At 37.9% G+C, this 22,245-nt stretch overlaps 1 protein-coding gene across 3 annotated transcripts in view; it reads left to right on the top strand.

Moving 5' to 3' along the window:
- SCG5 (secretogranin V) overlaps positions 1-22,245 on the top strand; it is a 31,960-nt gene that overhangs the window by 4,281 nt on the left and 5,434 nt on the right. For all 3 annotated transcript variants that reach the window (XM_017827386.1, XM_017827385.1, XM_017827384.1), the window contains exons 3-5: positions 12,812-12,961; positions 15,829-15,941; positions 21,432-21,485. In XM_017827386.1, the coding sequence (XP_017682875.1) occupies positions 12,812-12,961; positions 15,829-15,941; positions 21,432-21,485 (317 nt within the window). The remainder of the gene's footprint in view (positions 1-12,811; positions 12,962-15,828; positions 15,942-21,431; positions 21,486-22,245) is intronic.

Genomic DNA, 22,245 nt, shown 5'->3' on the forward strand with positions numbered 1-22,245 from the left:
GGAGAAAGCACCAATCTCTGCTCTGTTAAACAGTTCTGCAGGATTTTCTGGATGAATGTTTTTGATGGTGGTACATTCTTACAGCTTGCTTGTGTCTCAGGTACTTCTTGGTCAATGCACAAGGAGTCGAACTGAGCAGCATGAGGAACAGTGTCATGGGTTGTAATGTTTAAGCAAAAGTCCTGTGCTCTTAGCACAGGTGTTGGCTGACAGGAGTAGTAAAGAGGATTGAGAGGGAACTTTGTGACTGATATTCCCAGTGCTGTCCATGTAAGAAATCAATTTATAGTTGAGTTATAGAAAAAATAAGTACATGTGTTTTTAAATAGCACTAGTACAAGATTTTAAAATTCTGAAGGATTCATCTATGGGACTTCCACAACATAGTCACACTGTTATCACTGGCTAATAATTCTGTGTGCGAGTGCTTAAAAAAATCTATGTGATAATAGAAAGGAAAACTAAGGCAGAAGGGAAGAAAGAGGTTTGACAGTTATTAGAATATGTCACAGCAAAACAAGTTTTTCATTCTAAATACCATCATGGCAAAGTGGTAATTCACTAACTACTCTCCTGAGGCGCTGTCTTCTTTGGGAATTTTTGCCTGAAAGTAGTGGAGAGTAGGATTGGGTATGAAATGTTTATTATTTATGAGAAAGTCTGAACTGCCAAGAATGTTGACTTCCAGATGTTTTTCAGATGTAGGTTTCAGTGACCAGTGACACTTTAAACAGTTTAAAACCAAGTTCATCCCGTGACAGCATCTTCATCATTAGTGCACTGACTGTTCTGGGGTGCATTTCTTTCTCATTTTGACCAGGTATTGCAACTCAGCATTAAAAAAAAAATCCTTTATCAATCAGAGCTTAATAAATTATGGTCCTACAGAAAATTGTTTTACTTAACAAAATGCTTTTGTCAGAAATAGCCCCAGCAGCATAGACGTGCAGCAGTGGTGATAGCTGTGAGTGCCATCAGCTTTAGCCAGGCCATGATTTCAGAAGTGCCACTCATTTTCAAAACACCAAGATTTCACCCATTATAGGTCTACACTTGCAAGCAACATACTGTCAGGAAAAAATTAATTTCTGTGTCTTTGGAATTTGAAAACAAATTTAGGCTGCCATAATATAGACAATTTTATACTAGCAGCCTGATTATAATGAAATGTTTGCAAATCTGAGTGATTATTATAATAACCTTTTCCAACTGAAGTTTTATATGCCACAAAAATACCATTGCTGTTAGTTCACAAGCAGATTTCCTAATTATACTCATTTTCCATCTCAGCTCTCTACATTTTTTCTGGTGTTAATCATCGTATTTTGACTTTAAAATGCTAGAAACTGGAGGGTAGATGTGTTGCAAGGAACTATACATGGTCATCTCCATCCTTAGCCTCACCCCCCCACCACCAAAAAAAAAAAAAATTTAGGACTGTATTGGCTGTAGAAAGTGAAGTCACAAACTTATTCTATACCAAGGACAACTGAAAATTGGACACTTTTCAGAAAATACATTTAGTAGCATGTGTTCTCTTTCTGAAGTGACCAGACAGTTTTCTTGATTGATAGAAAAAAAAATTTACAGTTTCTTAATTGAAATTGAAATTAATTGTTAAAATCTATAAATACATGGTTTTTTTATCTTCTCATTCTCTTTTCAGTTGTCAATTTACCTGTTCAGGTCAGGCTGCTAAAATAGGAGTAAAGTCTAGAAAATGCCTGATAAAAAATTTAATCTACCAAGAAAGTACTGTGAAGTTCAGAGAGATGCAGAGGCAGTGTGAGCTCTCCTCTGTTAAGTGGAATAGGACAAATATATCACAGAAATGGGAATTTGCTGTCTGATTCCCTATGCTTGTGTACCATAGCCAGCAGATGGTGCATAGCATGTTAGCATGGCAGAAGCCAGACATATCCTACAGGATGAGTGAAAATGTTTTAAATACCTGAAGGTGGTATCTTAGGATCAACTGCTTTTGCTGGCCACTTGAGTTTCTTTCTGTACACCCCCTGATTCCTAAAACTAATAAACTCATATTAACTACTCTAATTTCTCTAATAATATTCCCTCTCCTTGTTGATTCATCTTTTCAGAAAGCTATGTTGGAGTCACTTAGCAGTGTCTATAAAAAGAGGGGAAAACATGGAAAAGCAAAATAAGAATTTTTAATGAGTAGCTGTGTTTTAGTAGTTACTGTTTATCTTTGTCACTAAAATACTATACAAGCCCTACTGGGCTATATTCAGGCTTTCTGCAGATAAGAAGACAGCTGTATCTGTGTTAAAAGAGAACAATAGAATAAAATAAAGAAATGCATTCAACATTCAAAAACATAGAAGTTAATTTTTCTGCTTGGCAGGAATTTTACGAAGTAAGAGACTACTTTTTTTTCTTTCCTTGCATGCTTACATGTTTGTGCCAATATTTAAAGGGATTTGGGATTGTTTATTTATTTGTTTGTTTGTTTTCCTGAGGAGTGGAAGGGATTACATATATAATACAAATTTCAGGACTACTATACCATGCATAGCAGAACAGTAAAAATCTCAAACACATGGGGGCACCACTAGTTCAACTCGGGCAGTTTATAACACTTTAAATTCGTAATGGGAAATGTGAAGTCCTATTTTCATTTTGCAAATATCATTGTCTACCGTAAATTCAGTACCCCAGAAAGCCTCTTGTGTGTTTGATTTGGTTGTTTTGTTTTTATTTCTTAAAAGCACTTCAAATGAAATGATTGTTGGTAAAGGTGCTGATGTGACAGCCTAGAGTCTGAAGTTTTCCATCTCCAGAAGAGGCATAATGTTTTCAACCTCAGTGACAACATTAAATGAGGTCTCCTAAATCCTGATCGTTTGTAGGCATAAGAAAATATGAAAAATATGATGCCTCTTAGGGAGGCTTTTGACTCTCCTGCTGAGACTGCTTGTAGCTACTGAGAAAAGACTGGGGTTGGTTTGATTATTTTGAAAGGAAATAAATACCTGTTTATTGCTTCAGAAAAATGTTGATTGAGATTGAGATGATAAGAGAGTCTGGAACATTTTGCAAATATTTCTACTAACAACTGGTAGTTAATGACTTGTCAGCACAGACTCTGTACAAATAGCACTTTGCATGAAACCTACTGTCTGCAAAATTATGCAGATTAGTCATGCATGTTAATAATATATGTTTTGTGTACATTTTACTAATAAGAAAACTTAAGTGCTGTATAACTTTGCTGTCTGTCCTGTATCATACCTGCAAGACTACTACTTGCTTCCTACAAGGACAGTAAAATATTTGTATTAGAAAGTTGCAAAAACTTCTGCTGATGAATGCACTCGGTAAAACCAGTGCAGAAATGCGCTTTGCACTCATTCACTTTTGGGCTAATGTGTCCTATTCTTACACCCGAATATGTTTAGACTTCCTCAGGTGACTAGAAGTCAATGGTTATTGTGTGATATCTGGAGGTCAGCAAACATGGCAGTGTGATGTCTGTGTCCTCTTTGCTCTAGTTTACATCCTCTGTGCCAGCCTCCAGGGATAGCAGTGGAGTCCTGGGGCCGGCCATGCGGCTGAGCTGGGCAGACCTCCCACAGCCTGCCCTGCTGATTCAGGGCTGCTTTGTTAGTGCAAAGAGACCACACAATCATTTGGGATTGGGGTTGTTATACCTGTTCGATAGAGAAAGTCTTGCTGCAGTTAAGACATAAAGTTGTATTCACATTGGGACTGCTTTTGCACACGTGCCTTTAATCCAGCACTGTGTTATGGACCTGGCATTTAACAAACAAAATCAAACCCAGCATCACTCTGTTAGTCTCTGCTTTCAGGTTTTGTTGTTTGTTTTTGGTTTTTTTGGGGTTTTTTTTCCAAATTACTCAAATAGCCCAAGAAATATTGTTTCAAAATTTAACATGGACGTCTCAAGTTTGTAACATAAAATGAAAGTGGTAAAACTAATTTTTTATATATTAATATGGTAGATATCTAGATTTGTATTTTCTTTGTATTTTATTCTGCAAATTGTATTATTAAACATAACCAGAATTTGAGTATCAGGCAGTGGTGGTGCATGTTGAAAGAGAGGTACTTTAGAATTCTAATTTCTGAATTTAAAAGCAAATGACAGTGACAGATGACAGTGCTAGATGACATCAGTGATGCTTATTGTGGATTTTCTTTATCTGAATGAGTGATATGGCACAGGTCTATAAAGAAATTGCACATAAAATGTTTATACCTCTAACTCCACAAACAGGAAGATAATGAGGTGATATGACTTTACTTTTATTAAAGTCTTTGAAAATTTGGCCCATATTATCCTTGATTCCATATGAATTTATAAGACATGACAAGCAGTGAATAATAAGAAAGCCAAGTTGATGTCTGCGTTGCTATGTGGAGGTCATACCATGTTACCTCAATGTTTTTCACAACCTTCCCTCTTGAGGAGCAAGAGCAGGATCCAGTGAAGGCAGTAAGTGTTACCACTGTGGACTCTGACACTTCTCAATTTTGGCAACTGCCCTTCCTCTATGCCCTGCAGGAGGGGTGCAGGCACTATTCCTGTGTTCTCAGTGTGGCTGGGGAGATGTAGGGAAAATTCTCAAAACTACTGTTTTCATCAGAGAAGTCAGTCAGTGGGGAACACAAGAGGAAAAGTGTACTAATCCCTGTTTCTCTCTAAATCTCCATTATTTGCCTGTGGGTCTGACTAAGGGACCTATTTAGATTTGAGGCTTTGAAACTTTTTCTTGAAACATCATCTTCTGGTGACTGCGGAAGAGTCTGCAGGTGTCACATGTCTCTTCTGAGGAACTAAGAAGATAAAGAGGCTCCAACTCCTAAAACCTCATACTAACCAATGTTACGTGGTACAGACTACTGCTACTGTTCATGAAGTCATCTTTAAAAGATGCCATCAAAGGAGAAAGCTGTTTGAGATGAGACTCTTTCAGGAAAGAAAGAGGGCAAGTCTGCAGGGATTCAGAATTAAGTAGAATCTCCAGTACCTTAAGGTAATTAATCAATTAGAATGGGATTTGTAGCCCATACAATTACTTTTTTTGTACGTGTTACTAGAGGAAAAAAAAATCCAATACGAGAATAAGAAACTTGACAAGAAGAGGGAATATGACAGCTTCTATATTGTCTTATCCTTTATAGTAATTATGTTTTCTTGAGTTGGCAGATAGTATATAGAAATTTAATACAAAACTGTAAAATTTCATCTATCAATCAGTTATGGTCCCAAAGAATTTAAAAAATCTGCCAGTGAAGATCAGCCAAATTATGATGAGCTTTTGTTTTTAATGATTTCTTGTCTTTCACATAGCTAAAATGTTTCTAACTAATGACACAGCATGAGGAACAAACAAGAGGAGCTTGAAGATTCGGCCCAGTCTTAGAGATTTGATATCATTGGCGTGAGTGAAACCTGATGGGTTGATGAGACCTTTGACTAGAGTGCCCTGTTGAACAGTTACAGGCTCTTCAGTAGGGATAGGCAGGGCAGAAAAGGTGGAGGGGTGGCACTGTATGTTATAGAAGGGATAGAATGTATGGAGCTCACAGTTGGCAATGGCACAGTCGAGAGCTTCTGGGTAAGAATCAAGTCAAACAAACAGTGTGGGTGTCATTGTGGGAGTCTGCTATAGACCTCCCAGCCAGGACGATGATGGCAACAAATTATTCTTTGAGGAACTAAGGGACACTCCCTAGTCAACTGCCCTTGTCCTCCTGGAGACTTCAACTTGCCAGAAATCGACTGTGAGCACCACGCAGCTGGTACAACCTGGGCCAGAAGATTCCTAATAAACCTGGATGGCAACTTTATGGAACAGATCCTGAGGGAACTGACTCAAAAAAATGCCCTCCTTGATCTGCTGCTTGTCAACAGAGTGGATCTCGTGAGCAAAGTGGAGACTGGTGGCTGTTTTGACCACAGCGACCACGGAGTGATTGAGTTTTAAATCTCTGTTGAGAGGAGGAAAAGTGCCAGCAAAACCTCAACTCTGGACATGAAGAGAGAAGAGACTTCAGGCTGCTCAGAGAATTTGTAAGTAAAGTACCCTGGAAAGTGTTTTTACAGGTGCTGGAGTCCATCAGTGCTGGTCACTTTTTAAACATTACCACCTAAGGGCACAAGTGCAGGCAATTCCCAAATGTCAGAAGACAAGCAGGCTAGGCAGAAGGCTGGCCTGCCTGAGCAGGAATCTTCTCTTGGAAATAAGGCAAAAAAGAAGGGTGTATGCCCAGTGGAAGCAAGGTCAAGGGACATGGGAAGAATTCAGAGATGCTGCTTGCCGCTGTAGGGAGAAGATTTGTGTCGTCAAAGTTCAGCTGGAGTTGAAGCTGCCAGAAATGTGGGGGACAACAAAAAGAGTTGTTTTCAAATACATTAGTGACAATAGGCAATGTAGAAATATCATCAACCCCTTACAGGATGAGGATGGTCACCTCACAAACGGGGACAGAGACAAGGCAGAGGAATTTAATACTTTCTTTGCCTCTGTCTTCAACATGGATGACAGACCAAGGGGATCTCAGTGCCCTGAGCTGGAGGACCATGACCGTGAGAATAATCAACTCCCAGTTGACCTTGAAATTTTGCAGGATCTGCTGTTCCAACTGGATCCTTACGAATCTCTGGGACCCGATGGGATTCGACCAAGAATCCTCAAGGAGCTGCTGATTTCATTGCGAAACCTCTCTCGATTATTTTTGAGCAGTTTTAGGAATCCAGAGAGATCCCACCTGACTGGAAGCTGGCAAATGTTGTCTGAATTTTCAAGAAGGAAGACCCTGGAAACTTCAGTGTCTGGTAAAGTTATGGAGAAGATTATTCTGGGATTAAAAAACACCTGAAAGTCATCGGTCATAGCCAACATGGCTTCAGGAGAGGAAAGTCCTGCTTATCCAACCGGATTTCCTTATATGACAAAGTAACCCACCTAGCTGATCAAGGGAAGCCAGCTGATGTAATCTTTTTGGATTTCAGTAAAGCTTTCAATAATGGATCCTTCTGGACAAAATGTCCAGTCCACAGCTGGATAAACACATCATGTGATAGGTGAGCAATTGGTTCATGGGTCGAGCACAAAGGCTAATAATGAATGGGGTGACATCAGACTGGTGACCTGTCACTACTGGGGTTCTGTAGGGCTCCATCTTACCTTCAACATCTTCATCTTCAACATCTTCATAAATGATTCGGACACAGGACAGGAAGGGATACTAAGCAAGTTTGCAGATGACTCAAAACTGGGAGGAGCTGTTGACTCCCTCGAAGGCAGGGGATACCTCAACAAATTAGAGGACTGGGCAATCCCCAACCATATGAAGTTCAACAAGGGGAAGCGCCGGATTCTGCACCTTGAGTGGAAGAGAGAATTGAATGAGTATGAATGGGGCAATGAATAGGAAAATTTTCTGAAGTTCAGTGGAGCAGTAGAGAGAAAACATGGTCCTGTTCTGGATAATTCTGGTGCATCCATGGTTCACATTACAGGAGTGAAAGGAGGATTTTTTCATAAGTGTGTTGACATTGATGGAGCATTTGGACTTCTCATGCAGCTGGTGTCAGTGCCAGTGAATAAAGCGTTCCAATCTTTCATTGGCACATTTACATTTATAGAATTGAAATACTGTCCCATCCCTCGTGGGATAAAGGGGGTCACTGTTTTCCAGTAGTTGCCCTGTTTCCCTGAGCCGTGCACTGCACACGTGGTCATTAGTGAGGTTGTGCTGTGGCAATGACAGGAGTGTGCTGTTTGCTGGATGTGCTTTCCCTCACTCTGTTGATGCGGGGTGGCTGGAAGTCAGAGCAGCAGAGGGGCCCGTGGCTGTGTGCTGCATGTTGCACTGTTTGTAAAAAGGGTAAGCTTGTCCACACAGTGAAGTGTGAAAGCTTCTGCTGAGACTGAAGGGCAAGTAAATATAGTCCATTAGAGGACTGTTCAACCAAGGCAGGCTTAAGAGATTGCTTTTTTCACTTTGTCAGCAAGTGAGCTGCTGGATTTTTTTTATTGTGTATACAATTTGAATAATGACATATAAGCTACTGTTATAAATTTATTGTGAGGGGCATGGGCATTACTTTGGTCCTAACCATTTCACAGTAAAAGCCTTTCATATCTTAAATATTTGTACTGTTTGTAATTAAAATATGGGATAAAATTGAATTGTTCACTGAAAGCAAGATCAGTAGTTGTATGGTGTGTGTGCTTAAGGCTTTAGAAAACACATTGAAAGGAATTTGTCCCTCTGCAGAGAAAAAGAAAATTAGTCTTCATAGTTTCAAGAAACTTGGGGTCATTAAGAAGAAGACAAGCTGACTCTGGAATCTGGGATGCCTGAGCATGTATAGCTGTAGTGTTTTTGGGTTTCCTGAGGCATGCTCTTGAATGGTTAAGGAAGTTGGCTAGGTCTGTATTTTTCCGTTCTTTGTTCTCCTATGCTTTTTCTCCTTCCCTATTCTCTTATTTAGCAGCTTCTGTGGAATAGTCACAATGCGTTAATTTATATTTTTTTTCAGTGCTTCTCATTTCCTGTGCTTAATCAATCTCAGTACATAGAACAAATAGTCCAGATTAACAAAAGATTTTGCAAAGTAGCGAAGATGGTATTGCATCTCTGATTAATAATCTGTTTGCTCCCTCAGAAATCTGAGGCAAATAGGATAATGTATACCAGGCTTCTCTTGCAGCTCATATTTGCTTGGAGTTAGGTTAAGATCATAAGAGGTACAGTTTTTCTCAGGGAGAATACTCCTCTGTGCACCTGGGAGGGGCTTGGACACTAAGACTAAGGCATCTAGTATGACTGTCTAAAGTAAGGGGCTTTAATTTGGGATCTTGGATTCATTTATTCACAACAGATACTCGTGATCCTTTCTATTTTGTATCTCCTTGTTAAGATTGACCAAATTACCTCTTTTCTGAATTTGTAAGTGGGGTAACCCTGTCTTCATTGTTACGTGGGAAATGGTTTCAATCAGACTGAAAGGGAAATTCATCCCATTATTTCTCTTTAAATGTTCCGCAATCATTTTACACTTTTGAAAATCCATTCTCATTGACTTTCTTGAACTGACTCTTCTGGGGGACAGCATTGCCTGTTTGAATTTGATGTGGAGGATTGCTCCCAACAGCAGATTTGTTTCAGCTGTGCTTTATGCTACCAACAGACAGGTGCCAGTAGCTAGAACTTCAGCAGACTAACAGCATTTCCATCGGATGTGTTCGGTCAGGGGAATATTCAATACTTGCAAGAAACTAGTTGCTTGTTGTGTTTCTTTTCCTTTTATTTTTTTCTTTTTCCCCTCCAAGAATTGAGTGGTTAAGTTGTTTGTATAGGTGGGAGACTCATACAGACAGTATTGCCCCTGCAAAGAAATGAGCTGAAATGTATGCAGTTTAAATTTTTAATCATTCCAAGTATTTCCAATTGAGATGATACCAGCAGTTGATGAGGTAATTAAATACTTTTCCAGAATTATAAGAAAGGTGGGGCATTGTTCCAGTTTTGTTTTCCACCCAGCAACAGTTCCAGACCAGTGCCAGCTGATAACATATATGCATATATTTTAAGTGGAATCCAAAGCTTACTTAAGACAATACTGATCTCATCCCAAGAGACCTAAACTTCTAATTTATCCTGTAAAATACCTACATACTCACACAGAAATCCTGCATGGGAAAGGAAGCTGATTATTTTGGAGGGATTTTTTCTGGTAGAATGTGGCACAGAAAAGCCTGTTCATATGAGGAGTAAGGAGAGATGGGAAAAATATCTAGCCCATCCTTTTTCAATACAAGAGTGTTTGTCTGTACTATTCTGGATTTTTGCTAGTCTAGGTTTGAATAATTTAACAATGGTGTCTCTCATGGTTTCTTTGGATAGGAAATTATGAAAAGTTCCTCAATATTTAGTTGTCTTGTCTTTTTCTTTCAGACTCTCCCTGAAGGTTCAAGAGACCCATCTTGTGCTATTTTTGTAGCTGACTGTATATGTTTGTATCACAATATTTTGACATGGTAGCTGCAGTGTATTTAATCCTAATAAGTTTCTTCAAATCAGTAATGTTATAATACCAAAACTAACGCCGCTTGAGAGTTACTGTACATAATACCCCTATTTGGTATATCCATAGCATTTCATTTTTATTATTGTAGTCTTTGCTGAGTGCACTATTTATCAAAGATTATAAGGAATGGGTTTTGCTGATGCTATTAAATCACTCAAGTGTGCTAAATTATGGCACCAGAGCAGGTGCTATTGTCTCCAGCTCTTCTGGAAAGAAGGGAAAGGAAAAACCCTGAAATGATCCTGGACATTTATACCTAAAGGAAACAATTCTTTTTATTAATATAAAAAGATTGGTTTGTACTCACTCAAGGGAATTCTTGGCAGTCGGTTTAAACTTACATGTATATATAGCACACTGGAGCCTGCTGAGTACCTCTGTTTTCTTTATGGATGGAGCTTTGGTGCCAAGAGGTCTGCACCACATACAAGCGTAGATAGGCTTCTATCTGATGGATTGTCCCATAGTGGACCACATTGTATACAGGATGTTCAAACACGTATTGATTATGCGGGTCTGTAGTTTACAGCAGAATCATAAACTGATGCTTTTAAGTACATATATGTAATCAATCTTTATGTGAACGAAATCAGTACAAAAGAGAAATGTTATGCTATACATTAGACATTATATTAAATTAAATTATGTTGCATGGATGTTATACACTTTTTAACCTAATCACCATAACATTATTGTGTTCCAAGTATCATCTTTGTGTGGACTATGGACTGTAAATGTATAAAAAAGTTCATAGTGTGTATAATGCTATTCTGCTTTTAGTGCTGTGTCTCATGGTTAGCTCCAAATGAAAGTCCCATATAACAGAGACGTAAATTTTTTATAGGGGTACTTTAATGTTTGTTACATATCTGTAAAACTTTTTTGCAACACTGTATTACAGAGTAAGAGACTTTTACTTAAGGGGGAAAATTAGCACATTGATTAGATTTTAGACGGTTGTGAAAATAAAATAGAAATATACGGGCTTATAGACTAACTTGTTTCTGGTAGCAAACGTCCAACTGATTATTTACCAAATATAGACAATTTGGCTCAACTACCACTTTTAAATGGAAAAATGAATACAAAATTCGTGTTTTGTATTTGACTGCCTTATGTTTGCAATTTTTGCAAGTGATTATGTTAGCTTACAATGTTTAGCTGTATAAAAGATGATTTAGGCTGGTCATGTTTGTTTGTAATTTGGGACAGGAGTACTTGAATGATTCCTTTGGAGCAGCTTTCATGTTCAGAGGCTTTATTCCCGTCTTCTGGATCTATGAAAAATATATGAATTGAAAATAAGACTATTTGGTGATAATATGGTGATTATGCTATTTACCCAAACAGTTATGTCTGCATTCACGCTTTAACTCATATTTTCCAATTGGTCAAATTCCTTCTCATCTCATTCATTGTTAGTGGAATTTATATGTTGACTGAATGTTGTTAGCCCTCTTTATATAGCGTTTTAAAAAAATATTGTGCTGCTGTCACACAACCATCTCAGTTGCTGGAGTGTGTGTGGTGGCTGTCTTATGTCAGGGAAAAAGAACATGCTTGAAACTAACTTTTTATTTGTCTGAAATTCAAAAGAATAGTGTATAACTGCTTTTACAAAACTCCACAAGCAGCTGGGGGTTAGCCTGTGGATACATTTGGTCAACAAAGCGTGCAGAAAAGATCTGGGGCAGATAAATATTTGTAGAGAGGCATATAGAGAGAGTGGCCTGAGCTTGTTTCCCAAATCTTTGGTGAAAGACCCTACTTGTCAAAGGCAAGGCACTCAGCTGAGATGTGTGGAAGAAGGCCATAGCAAACCACTTCTGTGTGCATTTACCCAAGAACAGTGGACCCATCATTGTGTCCTCTGCCACTGAGTTATAAAACCTGCTGCACAGTGCTGTTGTAACCCTGCAGTGATGGTGATCTCAGTCCCATGGGGCAAATATAAAAGCCTGCATCTAGAACTGATCTATTAAGTAAAGGTGTAGAAGTCGCTGAATGTGATGTTTTGTACTAAATTGACTACTGTGTATGTATACATGCACAAGAATTCCTATCAACAACAGGGACTCTTCATCACTTTTTACCATTACTGCAGGAAATGGAAGTTTACATTTAAGAATTGATTTGAATTAAAAATAATTTTTCGAGGTTTATACAACCAAATTTGCTAAAATACTCTGGGTCCCCAAGGACCTTAACGCCCTAAGTCCCCTTGGGACTAAATTTATTAATGTATTTCTAGGCTGCGCAGATAGTGTTATTTTTTTCTACAGTGTCATTAACTTTGTCTTCTTGCTGATGGTGTCTTGGCATATCTTCTGTTATTAGTTTCTACAGTGAACAGTATCAGTGACTGAAGATGATTGTACAGCAAATGTATCAAGTTTCATTATTGTCTCCCGTTCGTTTTTCTTTGCATTTTTTTTTGCCTAAAACTTTCATTGTTAAGGAAAAAAACAACCCTAAGAATAATAATATGTGGCTGATTTTGTTTCCTAGTTTCATTTTTCATTATCTAAGTTACTGGATTTAGGTCACATGGTTACATTTCTAAAAGAGATGCTTAAAATCTAAACTTGGATCTGTCTCTAAAACAATTACATATAAGAGAGAGATACATATATTTTAAATAGAAGTCTGGATTACTTGAAACCGCTAAAGCACTTACACTTTTAATCTTGTAAAAAGACAGTGTGTATAAATTGTCTTTGCTAGGTGGTGCACATGAGGGTCTCCAGCACTTGGGTCCTTATGGCAATATCCCAAACATTGTGGCTGAGCTGACAGGTGATAATGTACCAAAGGATTTCAGTGAAGATCAAGGCTATCCTGACCCTCCAAATCCCTGCCCTATTGGAAAAACAGGTAATTTGGCTGTAGCCTTTGTACCTCTGTCTTCACTCTACATCTTCCAGTCTTTCAACTGGGTGTTTTAGTGTTTTTAGATGAGCTTTTTTTTTTTTTTTTTTAACATGTGCACCTTCTGTATTGCTATATGACTGCTGGAGAAGGTCATGTGAAAAAATTATATTGACCTCAGAGTAGAAGATAGTGAGATTAATGATAGCATCTTGTTCCCAAGGGACTTCATTTTCAGGCTGGCCCCTGAAAAAAGTTATCTTTCTGTACAGTCCATTATTTTAGAGACTTTCATTGTGCCAAGAGGAATGAAACTGTCTGCCCTGATCTCCAACCCAGACCATGAGTCAATATTTAAGATACCTTGGCTCCAATCCATGTGTCTTTATAGCTCACTGAGGGTGCCTGTCTGCCAAGAAATGGAGAACTATGTGGATGTACCCCAAGATGTTGCATGCAGGCTCAGTCTGGCAGAGGAGCAGTGCAGCCTCTGAGTGCCAGAGAGGTGCCCCAGACACCCAGTGTGTCCCTCAGCTCACAAGTGCACATGTACCAAGCCCTGCACGTGGCTGGTGCTGAAGGGTCACTAAAGCAGCACTGCATGTGCGTAATACAGACATACTCTAAAAGAATTGATCTTTTTCCTGTTATTTGAGCCAAGGAATGACTTCCAGTACTGAAAGTAGTAGTAAAACACTCATTGGCTGCCTTGGGAGCTCAAACTGGGAATGAGCACTCTATTTTTCTCTCATTTTTTATTTGTGAGCTAAGATATCCTTTAAAAATGTTTTCTGTTTAGTCTTCTTTTATGTTATTTGGATAATGCAGAACAGTTGTTTGTATTCTTGTTTAAAAATGTTCTAACTAGCTTAGAATTCATCAAAAAATAATATTTGTCATGAAAAGTTTTGTGAAGTATTTTTACATTTCATTCAAAAATTTGACAAAATTTCAAATAGCCCTTCCTTACTGTTTTCTATTACAGCCCATTTGGTGATGATGCCTACATCTCTTCTGAAATAATACCTCCTCTTCTAGTTTTTTCAGTATAGCTGTTTGACAGGTTGCAAATGATGGGTTTAGGTTTTCTCACACACACAAGCACACACACAGACTTTCTATCTTCTGTGCTTGCCCGTTAGACTTCTGTTAGTGATTAGATAAATAAATTAAAAACATGGCATCCAGGGAAATGCCTTTGAAAATCCCTCCAATTTTTCTTTCTTAGGCGAAATAATAGTTGTTAGCTAAGCTAATACAGTCAGATCTGAACACAGGGGGAATTCTTAGGGAAATGCTGCCTGCTCAGATAAATGGCTCTGTCATAGGTATGCCGTGAGTGAAGATAGTATCTACTAGGATTAGAGTAAAATGTTTTTCAGAGCCTTAAATGGAAATTCAAGTGCTGACTGTATTATGCATACAAATTACCAGAGACTTTCCTCAATCAGGTCTGTGGATTTGCTTAATGGAAACAATTTTTCCAGTCACTGTCTACATATGCACATTCCACAGCAGGAATACATAAGCCTGGAGCACTTGAGCTTGAAGACTTTTAGATTAGCAGTCACAGAGGGCACACATATGCCCAGCTGCCCTTTGTGTTTTCTAGCATAAGACACGGATACTCTGAGAAGATTGACCACACTTCTCTTGTCACCTGTTTCTCTCTTGAGATAACCTCGTCCCCGCTGGGACTGAAATAATTTTTAAGTGCTTTAGTGATATCTGAGTTACTTAGCCAATATATATAGTTTTCTTCTGTTTTCTGTTGGCAACTTAATTTTTTCCCCATCCTAAGGAGCAAATAGGGAAAGCAGGATCTGTTGAACTCAGAATAACCTCCTCAGGTCATTACATCAACTCAATTTTAAGTCAAGCCTTTATTGTTTCCCACGTCTAAGAGAAAAAAATAATCCATCTGCAAATCTTTTCACGTGATGACACACAAGGACAAAAGGGAAAGTCCACGTGTGTGCTCCAGAGTGCCTGTGTTCTGGCAGATGTAGCTGCTTGGATGCCCAGCATCATGCCCTGGCTGGAAGGATCTTCTTCGGTGTGTCTGAGAGGAACTTGGACTGCAAGCTCCCCATGATGGCAAAGCAGAGGGAGCTCCAGGAGCAGACTCTATCTAAAAAATACTCTGGCTCCAAGTTGCTGAAACTTTGTTTAATCTAAAGATGACTTGTTTTGGTAAAAAGACTGTAAGTTGATTTTTAAATGGGTATTATCTTGACATGACACTCTCTACAGAACCATCCATTGTGGTTAAAGGAGGTTTCTAGACCAATCAGACTAGTTACCAATCTGCAGAAATGTCTTCATCATAAAACTTCTACCACATTGCATTTTTAGGAGATCTTATGATGCATAAATGATTTTCAGCCAATTTGAACAAAGTAGCAAACCAGAAATGGAGCTCCATGAAGAGCTGCTCACTGAAGGAAATTAAGTCTTTGTTCACAGCACTGTTTTACCATAACCTTCAAAAGTATTGCCTAAACCATTTCTAAAACTACCTGTGAGTATTTAAAAAAGAAAAAAAGATCCCTTCTGAATAGGAACAGGATACAGTTCTACATAAAATCAGTGCAATAATGAAAAGAAAAACAAAAAGGAGGAGGAGAGCTTGGAAAATAAATTTTGTTTAGTTTTGAAGTTTCATTAAGTTGCAAGGTTTTGGTTTTTTTTAAATTAAATACATCCTGACAAATTCATTTCAAAAGAAAAGAAAACTGGTATTTTCTAGTCATCCCGTTCTTTATTTTTTTTTAACTGCATGATTGCATTTAAGAAATTTGATGACTAATGTGGCACATATTGTGTGTTTCAAAGTTACTAAGTACTCAGTGCTTTCTAACATACTTTTGCAGTTGATGATGGGTGTCTAGAAAACACCCCTGACACAGCAGAGTTCAGCAGGGAATACCAGCTGCACCAACACCTTTTTGATCCAGAGCATGACTACCCCAACGTGGGCAAGTGGGTGAGTACATGCTTCCTGCTTATTTTTTTGCATGTGAAACTGGGTATTGTCTGCTGTGTGTGACACTATGAAACCACAAGGAAAATATTGTCTTTATTGCTGGAAAAATTATCACCCTAAGGGAAACCACTCAAAAAAGGTAAACTTGCCCTGAAAAATACAGAAATAGTGCTTGCAATTGATATGCGCCCCAGAAAAATAGAAAGTAGAAATCCTTGTTTTATTACCTGTCCCAAAGCATGACAGCTATGTATGTACTTGATAAATGCAACAAACCACATTTCAAACTACAGTGAATAAGTAACCAAAATTAGTGCAGATCTTAGGACAAGATTTCAAAACATAACAGGACCCTAATCCAAAAGAATATCCAAGTTCAGTGACTATTCATAGTTCAGCTACTTAGATAAAAAATAGCAAGAAAAGAAAAAAAAGATGGAGTGCAGCAATCCCTAAACACCTTAAAAAATCCAGGACCAGACAGCTTGCTCTAAGGAATGCTCTCTGCCTTAAGGATTTTTGAGTACTTGATGCTGCTTCTTCCTCTGCTCAGGTTGTGCACTATATTGAAAATCTATTTGACACGTCACATATAATAAATACAGTGAGATACACTAAGGGCAAAAATCTTGTTCTAAGCATGCAAAGACTATAATAACTGCAGCTAGACTATTTCTGCAGGCTAAAGGCTCCAAAGAAAGCTCAGCTGCTTAATCTTAGATTACATCAGTTAAAATGTCCAATCCCAAATCTGTCTTCAGGCGCCAGGAAAACAATAACAATGATCATAATTTATGCTTCTAGAGCAAATAATGAAATCTCATTTTACATTGCTATAACACTTTACTTAAGGTTGCCCTAAACCAGTGCTTTGTAAGCATATATCGATAAATGGACATGTTTGGCAGCCTCTTCTCCTGCTGTAATTGTGAGACAATGATTCATCATTCATAATCAAGCCAGTGTAAGATTTATAGTCTTAATTACTTATGTGAGTGCTAAATTTCTGGAGAGAATCATGCCAAAAATCCAAATTTTGGAGACTTGTGTCAGTAATTATCATCAAAGGTTTTCATCTAAAAAACACCAGATGGTGAACTTTCTTATTTTTGCCAGATAAGGTTGTTAATTTTCTTATTATTCATAAGTACTTTACTTTCATAATACCATTTTGAAGACTATAAAAGCACTTCTGTAAATCTTTGGCGTCTAGTACTATTTCAGAGTCAAGCGTGTTGTCATTAGCAACATATATACGTAATAAATGGTAGTTAATCATTAGTGAATCCTGGACTTTTTTCATATCTCCATCCATCACTACTTATTCAGGGGAAAAAGCTGCTCATGCATGGATTAAAACAGACTCTTAGGTACTAAATAGTAATCACATCTAACTGCAGCTTAGCAAACTCCAGATCTTTCTAATTAGAGATGAACCAGCTGGTCATGTGCATGAGCAAATGTTCTGCCGAGATCCAGGAGAATTGCCTCATTACCTCGTCATTGTATATTATTACATGTTAAAAATATAAATACAGTGGTATCTTTTTATGACTGGTTTTGTTATTTTTAACTCTCTGGAAAAATCAGAGAAACACTCTAAAAATTATTTGTTTGAGACTTGATAAAAGAGAGAGATCAGATCTTTTAGGTCACTCACTGTCATCTGCATTAGGTTGTAAATGACCAGCACAGCTGGCTGTGGGCTGCCCAGGTGGTAACTGTGTGCATCCAATCCTCCCACTGCCCCCAACCACCAAAATTCCCTCTGCCCACCAACAGCTTGTTCCTGTTTCTTGTGTCGAAGAGCCTAGGACTAAACACCACTAGGTCTGTGATGGCTGTCTACTTACAGACTGTGTTTCCAGCAGCTCCTACTGGCACACACCCTGTAGGTGCAAGGCTGTCACCACCATCTGAAGCTTTCAGGGCAAGTGTGTTTCCTGGACCCATGTGGGCTGCCATGTGCTCTTGGGAGAGCTTCTCTCCTGCCTTTTCCTTCCACAGTGCAGTTTAGGCACTGTTACAGTTCCCAGTGACTTGTCCTTTCCAGGACAAGCATAACAACAGTAAAACCTTAGAATTCCTTAGCATAACAACAGTAAAACCCAACTTACATTAGCAGGTCAGGAAAAAAACCTGCTTGTCTTAATGGGACAGAAGCAGGTTGGTTGGTTTGTTTTCATGATAGACTGTCATGCTTGCAAAGTACGAGACCTCTGCAGTACCCTGTGAATAACAGACACACTTTATAAGAGTCAAGCAAGTCTAGAAGGTGTCTCATGCAGCAAAGTGTATGGTTCCATGTAGATGCTAAATATGGTGTGTAAATATTGCTAATACATATGAAAATATAAATATGTAAATCATGATAAATGTGCACTGGGTTAGGAGTGGGAAGAAAGAGGAAGAATTTTTTTGTCTTTGGAACAACTCTCCATATGTTAATATGCTGACCTGTGGGAAGTCTCTGGAACAGATTCTGTTTATAGAATGAGATGCACAGCTTATACTCTCATCCCCAACCCCTAAAACTCTTTTTTTTTTTTCTCCTCATATGTGGAAAACGTAGAGGCGACAGTGGGAATAGTAAGATGAGGGACTTTTGGAGGTTGCTACCCTAGTGTACTAGTATAGTTTCTAAGATTTCAGGGGGTTTTTCCCCTCGGTTCAGACTTTTCCTTGCAGGACACAGATATTTTCCATTTGAGTCTGCCTTTTTTGCAGCTTATCTCTTTAGATGGTTTGAAGACGTGTTGTTGGCATCCAGAAAGACTTTCACAAAGACCATTTACAATATACAATTTACAATACAAATCTAAAAACCACTTATATGTAAGTTGTTATTTATTGAAACCCAAGGTGTTAACCAGTACCACATGCAGGGGTTAAAAAGAGAAGGGAAGTTAGCTGTGTTTTCTGACACCAGTATCAGTACAAACAGAAAATTAAAAGCAACTATGTTTTTCAGCAACACTCCTTTGTACTGAAGCAATGGATGACATTTCACTCTAAGGATAGAAATAATGTCGGTTTTGCTTATCAGTCACAGTGGAGGGATCCAAGGCAATACAAAGAATGGCAAATGGGAAGCAGGGCTTAAAATATTCTACAAAGGTGAAATCCTTGTTAAGAAGTTACTGTGTGTGGCTTCCTAATTTTGATAGAAACCTGAACTAGTCACTCAGAATTTATTTTAATCCAACTACAGTTGTAATGAGCAGCCCTAAGTGTATCTGTCTTTTCCAACTGATATTGCTAAATATCTGGATGGTAATGGTGATTATTAGGATATGTTATGACAGGTCTAGTCCCCCTCTTCAATTTTAGACAGTACAGATTGTATAATTCAGTGTAGTATGCCTGATGTAATAGAAATTGTCATGCCTGATATTCCTGGCAACACTGGAACTTGACTCAAAAAAAAAAAAAAAGCCCTCCTGAAAGGTTGCAACCTTGCTAATGCTTTTCAGTTTTGCTCAATAGTTGTGAAGATGCACGTTACAGAATTGCTGATTAATACTGACTTGAAGATTCAGTGCAGACTGAAATACTTCAAAGAGTAAATCTCTCTGGCATTAGTTAGTTGGTTGTAAACATTTTAACTTCTGATTTTTTTCCCACCCAAATCCCAGCCTGTAGCATTCTAATCCAAGTAGCCAGGAGGATGCAAAGGAACCTGCAAGAGTGATAGGAAAGTAGCAAATCATGTGCAGCATGTCTCCAGATGAGCTATATCTTTAACTGGACAAACTCTGTGCCTTCATTCCTAACAACCTCTTGGTGAAGGATGGGCACTGCAGAGGGAAATTTTGGTGGCTGATGAGATCAGACCATTACGCAGTGGAACATATTTTCAGGATTGCTATTACCATACAAGTATGTTCTTAGCTCATGCTCCATAACTTTATTTGCTTTGTACTCCACATAATGCTGTAGTTATGGTCTTAAAAGATTCCCAAGCAGACTAAACAAAATATGATATTCCTGGTTCAATTGTGAGGAATTTTTCTGAGTGACAGAAATGTTAGGTCCAGTCGTTAATTCTTTTTATTTCAGAAACACCATTTTTCCTTTCATGAAAAGTATAAGGTCAAAGAGTTTGCAAAGAGAGGCTTTGGTGGTGTTTTGTTTCCTAAAGAGAATAATTCATACAAATGTGAGTTTCCTTAAAATGTTAAATTTAAGTTTTCCTGAAGAGAATTTGCATAAATTACTAGCCAAGAATGTCCCTCTTGGCCAACTTCATCTCTGTTCCCTTTTGGCACAGCTCAGGCAAAATAACTGAGGTTGGGCAAGAGAGAGGCCTTGTGAATTTGGGGTTTAATGAACATGAGAAGTACAAAACAGACAATTTTGGCAGATTTCATTGTAACACTCGAAAATGTTTGTTTTTTCTCATATCAAGGCTGCAGAGAGGGTAGAAGTGTTTGGTGAATTTGTTTTGCGTTAGAATTACACTTTCTATTTATATAATCAATGTTAGGTCAGTTGTTTATAGCAGAATTAATGGCCTTGTTTATACAGTCTTCTGCTTTTATACATGTAATTCTTCTCTTCTTCCATGTTCAGGTTAGGGTTTGGTTTTGGTTTTCTTCATAATGTACAATTGAAACAAAATGTGGTGAACATGTGTGTGTTATTCTAGACTTTATTAGAATTCACTACTTGTAAGAAATACAACAATATGTGGATGCACTTATGTAAACTATGGTCAGAGGGGATTTTTGTGTTGGGTCTTTTTCTTTTTTCTTTTCTCATCATCATAACTTTCTTTTCTGCCAAGATGTTTCTGGCAGTTTTTAAAAGGTTTGCCATTAAAAACGTTATAGACCAAATGGGTTTTAGAAACTTTATTGAGGGCACTACTTAAACAAAGGAAGAGTTGGCGCTGAACTCCTTTCAACAGAACTTTGCACTGGGAAGTGTTGATATCTGGAAGGGAATAAGCAAAGACAACAAAACAGTAGGAATGACGCCTATTGCTGTTTTTAAAAGGCATTAGAAAATCCCTCATAAAGCAAGTATTTTTTTGCTCCTGTTCTTCTGTCACCTCAAATGCATAAAAAGATATACCAGAGGCCAGAATCCTGCTTCCTCTCCCTCCTACTTTTTTTTATCTTTTACCTTCTGCCTTTTTTTAAAAAAAAAAGTCTATGTGTATTTATACCATGTATCATGTGATGGGGAACATTCAGACCATATCATTATACCAGCATGTACTTAAATCACTTATTGCCTTAACACAGTGATAACATAGTGCAACATAGTGGAAAATTACTGTTACTGGCTTTTAAATTGTTAATAAGGCTGTTACTGCTCCTGAAGAACTTCACATGTTAGCAGGAATATCCAAATATTTATTTGTATTTTATCTTTCCCATAAAACTGCGCACCCCTCTAAACTTGCTAATATTTAACATCAAAAACAGTATTTTAAAAGAAGAGTGTAATGAATTTGATGGCTGGTTTCTTTTTTTTCCCTTCCAGAGCAAGAATTTACTCTTTGAAAAGATCAGTCGTGGTCCAAAAAGAAGAAAGAGGGTAACTATTGGAATACTTTTTAGCCTTGTGTAATCTAGAGAGAATTAAAATCATATTGTTAAAATGAAGAGTTAATCTAATGTATTCGTATTATACCTTAGATAATGTGTAAAGTCAGGGAATCTCTGTGATAAACTACTATAGCCAGCTTCAGAACTGTACACTGGCTACAAGATTTATTTTTCTAAATAGCCTGCTACTTTCAGAAGATGCACTTCAAGGCAGAACATTAATTATAAAACTTCATATTACCTGTGTTTTAAAATTGATCCTATCTGCATAAAACCATTTAAAATTATTTAAATGTGTCTAAAAGAGAATTTAAAAGTTCCCTCCTAAAAATATTAGTAAATTTAATTACCACTGTCCATGCATGTGCATATGTTCTTTGGGTGTAAATGACACTAGAGGTAGTTCTTTAGCAGAGTTTATCTTGGATGAAACTCCTATCTCTATGTCCCACTTGCTTGAAAGACAAAGATGACTGGGCTCTCATTGTTCTGCTCCTGGAACAAGGAAGGCAATCCATGTATCACAGAGAACCTCTGCACAATCTGCCTCACTACCATCTCTTTTTTGGTAGCGTCAGCCTTTCTTTTATTAAAAAAAAATCATTTTCAGGCAGAGTCAGAGTCTTTAGCTTTACTGCTGGCATGCTGTTTTTCTAAAAAGTCTAGCTCTCTGCCAGAAAGTAGCTTTTCAAAATATGACAGCACAGTTTATACTGCAAATGAAGTAAATTTAATTTAAAATAACAAGC

The sequence above is a fragment of the Lepidothrix coronata genome, unplaced genomic scaffold (assembly GCF_001604755.1).
Source record: "Lepidothrix coronata isolate B3197 unplaced genomic scaffold, Lepidothrix_coronata-1.0 Scaffold138, whole genome shotgun sequence".
Taxonomy (NCBI): domain Eukaryota; kingdom Metazoa; phylum Chordata; class Aves; order Passeriformes; family Pipridae; genus Lepidothrix; species Lepidothrix coronata.